Source organism: Oncorhynchus nerka, linkage group LG15 (assembly GCF_034236695.1).
Source record: "Oncorhynchus nerka isolate Pitt River linkage group LG15, Oner_Uvic_2.0, whole genome shotgun sequence".
NCBI classification, from domain to species: domain Eukaryota; kingdom Metazoa; phylum Chordata; class Actinopteri; order Salmoniformes; family Salmonidae; genus Oncorhynchus; species Oncorhynchus nerka.
Genome location: NC_088410.1, coordinates 64,399,399 through 64,406,548, shown reverse-complemented (window position 1 = coordinate 64,406,548; position 7,150 = coordinate 64,399,399). Strand labels below are relative to the sequence as shown.

The following is a 7,150-nucleotide window of genomic DNA, read 5'->3' as shown; positions in this document are numbered from 1 at the left end:
AAGGAGAGAGAGAGAGAGATGGCTCTGGTTCCAAATGGTTGCACATCCATTAGTCTGGATGCCTTGCTTTGTTGGCTCCATCTCTGACAGAGATATAAAATTCCACCCTGTCTCAGGCTTAGGGCGAAACACAGACAGACAGACAAGACTCAACCCAGCAATGAGTCTTGTTAATAAGCACCATAATAAAATATAAAGTAGACATTTAATTTGTCTCGTTGTTAGTTCTACCATCTGATTTGAACTAAAAGAGACCTGAGTTTTGTTCCATTTGATTCTACCCAAGGTGACATTTTAAATGAGATCATTATTACTTTTTCCATTTTGAAACTTGATAGTAGGACAGGCTGTTTACCCAAATGCTGAACTGCTGTCTTTTTTTACTTAAATCATGACCAAAGTTCTTAGTGAAAATGGATGTTCTCAACTTGAATTTCATTAGAGAGATGGAGTTGTCAGCATTTATACCTTATATCCTGTCTCTATTTCCCCTCTCTCTCTCTCTCTCTCTCTCTCTCTCTCTCTCTCTCTCTCTCTCTCTCTCTCTCTCTCTCTCAGAGCCGGATGTCCTGAATGAAATTTAAATAAAGCGGAAATATCTGTAGGATGAAAACATGGCCGCGCCCGGTCTCGCACCCCCAGGACCTGACAGCTTCAAGCAGTTCACCCCCGAGTCGCTCCGTAATATCGAGGAGCGCCAATTCCAGGAGAAGATCAAGAAGAAGCCCAAGCCCAAGTCGGACAGCAGTCACCGCGAGGAAGAAGAGGAAGAACCCATGCCCAACGGTGATCTGGAGGCTGGGAAGTCCCTTCCCTTCATCTACGGGGACATTCCTAATGGGCTGGTGGCGGTACCACTGGAGGACTTGGACCCCTATTATATGAATGAGAAAGTGAGTTCCTCACCACTCAATCCCACACAGGGCTAGGCACTCCCTTCTAGTGAGGAAATGTTAGGGGTTAGAGGGAAATTGGTACTGGTGTGAGATCTGTTTAGAAAAATAATTTGAAGAAGGAACAAATGGATTGTACTATACTCACGTCTTTATAGCTTGCCTTTTAAATGTATTCTGCTTATAACTGTGTTTGTTTTAAGTCCTGATGTGTGGCCCCTATATTATGCTTTTAACCAAGTTCATGAATAAGATTTTATGCTTATGGGTTAAGCACATTTAGAATCAAACTGTTTTTAGGAAACCTGATTCAGAAAGTAAGAAGCCCACTCTTATTAGACAAAAGGGAGGTTTGTGTATCGTTGTACCAGCCATGAAGATAGGGATATGGCACAGCAAAGGTGACCTTGTGGTATGGTATTGCTCTTTTAATAGTTTGACCACTGGGAGAGTTGATTAGAACCAGTCAATGCTTATGAAGTGTCACATAGAGCTCATAGGTACGCTATGAATGCGCTGGCTATCACAGTCACCAGGAAGATGTTGGTACTGTAGATCCTGTAACTCTGCAGTGAAGGTCTGGAGTTCTGGACCGCAGTTCTCTTTGGTAATGCTTCTGTAGTCTTATGTGTTGATTGATGCTCTGTATTGGTGCACTTACTGTGCATATGCTGGTGGATGCTGGCAGCAGAGATGGGACTAGCAGCCCTCTGAAAATGTATTATTAGTGCTCCTGCTAATTGAATTTGTTAGTGATAGTCTCCATGCATGTGTGTCTGGGTTTCTGTTTTCTTGGAATGTGTGTGTGTGTGTTTGTGTGTGTGTTTGTGTGTGTGTGTGTGTGTGTGTGTGTGTTTGTGTGTGTGTGTGTGTTTGTGTGTGTGTTTGTGTGTGTGTGTGTGTGTGTGTGTGTTTGTGTGTGTGTTTGTTTGTGTGTGTGTGTTTGTGTGTGTGTTTGTGTGTGTGTGTGTGTGTGTGTGTTTGTGTGTGTGTTTGTGTGTGTGTTTGTGTGTGTGTTTGTGTGTGTGTGTGTGTTTGTGTGCATTTTTTAGGTTTAGTGTATGTGTTTTCCTCTTCACATTTTCCTGCATACAATTAGTACATCTTTATAGTCTTCTTCCATGTGATCCCTTTTCCCTGCCTCACTGTACCACTTTGAAGGAGTTAGCTGCTGTTTTGGTCCCTTTCTACTCGTTTATCTTTTGCATGACTTCCCTAAGGTGGTTAGAGCGTTGGGCCAGTAGCCAAAAGGTTCGAATCCCCGAGCTGACAAGGTCAAAATCTGACCTTCTGCCTCTGAGCAAGGCAGTTAACCCACTGTTCCCCGGGCGCCGAAGACGTGGATGTCGTTTATGGCAGCCCCCTGCACCTCTCTGATTCAGAGGGGTTGGGTTAAATGCGGAAGACACATTTCAGTTGAATGCATTGTTGTACAACTGACTAGGTATCCCCCTTTCCCTAAGGTCCCTGCTAAATGTGTGAAACCTTTTGGTATTTAGGAGGTGGCAAAATGACCAGGAGTGAAGCATAGCATTTGTGTGTTATGTCCAGCTTTGTTCAGACTGTTTTATTTATTTATTTCACCTTTATTTAACCAGGTAGGCAAGTTGAGAACAAGTTCTCATTTACAATTGCGACCTGGCCGCTGTAAAGGGAGGAGGATGTCATAGACTGACTAACCCATTACAAGAAGGAGCTCTAAAGCTAAACAAGCTATACTTACTGTACTATGTATCTACACTACAGTATCTGTGATGTTGGAGTGATATGCCCAATTGTTCCTGACCAGGCGTTTATCTCATGCATTCGTTCTTTGAGGAGCGTACATGCTCCTTCATGCAACTCCTTCTTAAGGCATATTGTGATAACTTCCACAGTTATATCATACACTTATATATATATTTTTTGAGTATTTTTTATTTCACCTTTATTTATCCAGGTCGGCCCGTTGAGAACAAGTTCTCATTTACAATTGCGACCTGGCCAAGATATAGCAAAACAGTGCGACACAAACAACAACACAGAGTTACACAGGGAATAAACAAATGTACAGTCAATAACACAATAGAAAGAAAATCTATATACCGTGTGTGCAGATGAGGTAAGATTAGGGAGGTAAGGCAATAAATAGGTCGTAGTGGCGAAGATTACAATATTGCAATTAAACACTGGAGTGATAGATGTGCAGAAGATGAATGTGCAAGTAGAGATACTGGGGTGCAAAGGAGCAAAAAAATTATAATAACAATATGGGGGATGAGGTAGTTGGATGGGCTATTTACAGATGGGCTATGTACAGGTGCAGTGATCTGTGAGCTGCTCTGACAGCTGATGCTTAAAGTTAGAGAGGGAAATATGAGTCTCCAGCTTCAGTGATTTTTGGAATTCGTTCCAGTCATTGGCAGCAGAGAACTGGAAGGAAAGGCGGCCAAAAGAGGAATAGGCTTTAGGGGTGACCAGTGAAATATACCTGCTGGAGCGCGTGTTACGGGTGGGTGCTGCTATGGTGACCAGCGAGCTGAGATAAGGTGAGGCTTTACCTAGCAAAGACTTATAGATGACCGAGAGCCAGTGGGTTTGGCGGCGAATATGAAGCGAGGGCCAGCCAACGAGAGCATACAGGTCGCAGTGGTGGGTAGTATATGAGGCTTTGGTGACAAAACGGATGGCACTGTGATAGACTGCATCCAATTTTCTGAGTAGAGTGTTAGAGGCCTTTTTTATAAATGACATCGCCTGAAGTCAATGATCGGTAGGATAGTCAGTTTATCGAGGGTATGTTTGGCAGCATGAGTGAAGGATGCTTTGTTGCGAAATAGGAAGCCGATTCTAGATTTAATTTTGGATTGGAGATGCTTAATGTGAGTCTGGAAGGAGAGTTTACAGTCTAACCAGACACCTAGGTATTTATAATTGTCCACATATTCTAAGTCAGAACCGTCCAGAGTAGTGATGCTGGACGGGCAGGTGCGGGCAGCGATCGGTTGAAGAGCATGCATTTAGTTTAACTTGCAATTAAGAGCAGTTGGAGGCCACGGAAGGAGAGTTGTATGGCATTGAAACCCATCTGGAGGTTAGTTAACACAGTGTCCAAAGAAGGGCCAGAGGTATACAGAATGGTGTCGTCTGCGTAGAGGTGGATCAGAGAATCACCAGCAGCAAGAGCGACATCATTGATGTATATAGAGAAAAGAGTCGGCCCGAGAATTAAACCCTGTGGCACACCCATAGAGACTGCCAGAGGTCCGGACAACAGGCCCTCCGATTTGACACACTGAACTCTGTCTGAGAAGTAGTTGTTGAACCAGGCGAGGCAGTCATTTGAGAAACCAACCATATATATACACTACTGTTCAAATTTTGGGGTCACTTGTTTTTGAAAGAAAATCACATTTTCTGTCCATTTAAAATAACTTAAAATTTATCAGAAATACAGTGTAGACACTGTTATTGTTGTAAATGACTATTGTAGCTGGAAACGGCTGATTTGTTATGGAATATCTACATAGGTGTACAGAGGCCCATTGTCAGCAATCATCACTCCTGTGTTCCAATGGCACGCTGTGTTAGCTAATCCAAGTTTATCATTTTAAAAGGCTAATTGATCATTAGAAAACCCTTTTGCAATAATGTTAGCACAGCTGAAAACTGTTGTACTGATTAAAGAAGCAATAATACAGGCCTTTAGACTAATGTGTATCTGGAGCATCAACATTTGATTACAGGCTCAAAATGGCCAGAAACAAATAACTTTCTTCTGAAACTCGTCAGTCTATTCTTGTTCTAAGAAATTAAGGCTATTCCATGCGAGAAATTGCCAAGAAACTGAAGATCTTGTATAACGCTCCCTTCACAGAACAGTGCAAACGGGCTGTAATCAGAATAGAAGGAAGAGTGGGAGGCCTCGGTGCTCAACTGAGCAAGATGACAAGTACATTAGCCTGTCTAGTTTGAGAAACAGACACCTCACAAGTCCTCAACTGGCAGCTTTATGAAATAGTACCAGCAAAACACTCAACGTCAACAGTGAAGAGGCGACTCCGGGATGCTGGCCTTCTAAGCAGAGTTCCTCTGTCCAGTGTCTGTGTTCTTTTGCCCATCTTAATCTTTTATTTTTATTGGCCAGTCTGAGATATGGCTTTTTCTTTGCAACTCTGCCTAGAAGGCCAGCTTCCCGGAGTCGCCTCTTCACTGTTGCCGTTGAGACTGGTGTTTTGCAGGTACTATTTAATGAAGCTGCCAGTTGAGGACTGTCTCAAACTAAACACTCTAATGTATTTGTCACCTTGCTCAGTTGTGCACTGGGGCCTCCCACTCCTCTTTCTATTCTGGTTAGAGCCAGTTTGCGCTGTTCTGTGAAGGGAGTAGATGCACCAGGTACTCAACTAGTCTAAATAAGGTCAGTTTTATTGCTTCTTTAAATCAGCATAACAGTTTTCTGCTGTGCAAACATAAACTGCCTCACAACTGCCTCACAGTGTATCATGATTTAGGGCAGCCACCACATATGCCCCACTTGGTATGTATACACATCACATATTATCTCCCTTTTAGCATAAGTCAAATGGTTGCATCCCCTACCAGCCCAGGACACCAGTTCAGTTACCCTTTCAGTTTAGGCTCTGCCCCCTCTCCCCTCAGCTTCCACCCTCAGTGTAGTCCTAGCCTGGGTCTGTCCTTATAGGGCAGGAGAAGAGAGGAGGGGGTGGCTGCACCTCGAGGGGCTGGGTGTTCTAGCCTGTAAGAGAATCTGGGGCCCGCAGGGCTATAGAGACCCATTCAGCACGATCGTCCCCGGGACACAGCCAGTCACACAAGGTGTGTGTGGGTGCTCTGCCTCCTTCCGAGTGTGTACCCATTTTGTTTTAGTATGTGTGCCTCCTGTGATCTAAAAATCCATGGACTTCTACAGTGGCAGCCATAGGAGGGGTGATGGTGTGGTACAATAACCCCTCCTCCTTCCTCCCCTCTTCCTTACCCCTTTGTCCTGGCCTATCGGTTATGCTTAGCGCTCTCCTTCTCCTGCCTCTGCTCCCGTCCTCCATTGATCTCCTCTCCTCCCTGTCCTTAAGGAGGGACAGAGGTAGACTCGTACATCGGGTGGTGGTCAGGGCTCCCTCATGCACATCTCTCTCATGTCTGGAGTTGCGTCTCTGTCCTCCCTCCCTAGATCCCTGTGTGTGTGTGCTTGTGTAAGAGTGAATGAGTGTGTGTGTGTATGCATGTATGCTGTGACACCTCTCCCTCACTCTGCCCTGCCAAGGTCAGTTACCTTTATCTCGCATACCGTAGGTCGTGCTGTGTGTGTGTGTTTTTTTTTCACACTATGAAAAATACACACACTATGCTATTTTCAAATTAAACACAATACCTTGCTCTTCTTAAAGCTACACACACGACAATGGGCACCCCCCCTCCTCAGCCATCCAGAGCATTTTACTACCTACCTTCCTCCCCTTTCTCATCCACACCTATGCCTTTTATGACACCTATGGGAGCCCTGGCATACATATTCATGTGTCGCCTCAATACCTCCTCCTCAATCTCTCTGCCTCTCCTCTCTAGGTTTTTCATCTTCTGCTCTACTTGACCGCCAATTCCCCCCTCCCCTCCTTCTTTTCCCACTTCAAGCTTACGTGTGACCATGTGGTGTGTGTGTGTCAGTGAGTGTCTGTGTGTGTGTGTTGCTGTCAGCTGCAGTGAAATCTAATCACAGCACTTAAGCACCAAATAAAGGGGGAGGGGGAGGGGAAGTGCAGTTGCTGCTGTTCCTGTTCTCCCCTAACTGTGATGGGGGAGAGGATAGGAATGGAGAGGAAAGGAAGAGGAGAGTGAGAAAGAGGAGTGGAGGAGAAAAATGGAGGAAAGAGGAGAGTACTGAATGGGCATCTGAAATGTCTGGAGTGATTAGGAAGGCTAAAAGCTTCAGGAGTTACACAGGTTGTGTATGTGTGTGTGTAAGTGTGTGCTTGCGTGCAAGCGTTTGTGCGCGCATGTGAGAGAGTGTGACATTGTGTGTGTGAGTGTGTGTGTGTGTTGGAGATGGGGTTCAATTTAAGTTGTACAAGTGCTTGTGTATGGGAGGAGCCTCAGTGAACTCTGTGTGTCAGACAAATGTCCAGGGCCTGAGGGTATATTACAAAGCAGAAGCAAGGAGTTAGCCAGCTAACTTGCCTAAATAACCTGAAATAACTTTACATTTATTCGAAATATATTCTTTAAACTTGCCATGGTCTAATTCACTCAACAACCAGCAA

The 7,150-nt window shown here is 44.6% G+C and overlaps 1 protein-coding gene across 1 annotated transcript in view; it reads left to right on the top strand.

Moving 5' to 3' along the window:
* The first annotated feature begins 564 nt into the window (after positions 1–564).
* Positions 565–7,150, top strand: part of LOC115143113 (sodium channel protein type 8 subunit alpha-like) — a 104,322-nt gene continuing 97,736 nt past the window's right edge. Inside the window, 1 exon segment of the mRNA XM_065001797.1 lies at positions 565–893. Within this exon segment, the coding sequence (XP_064857869.1) occupies positions 615–893 (279 nt within the window). The 5' untranslated portion in view covers positions 565–614.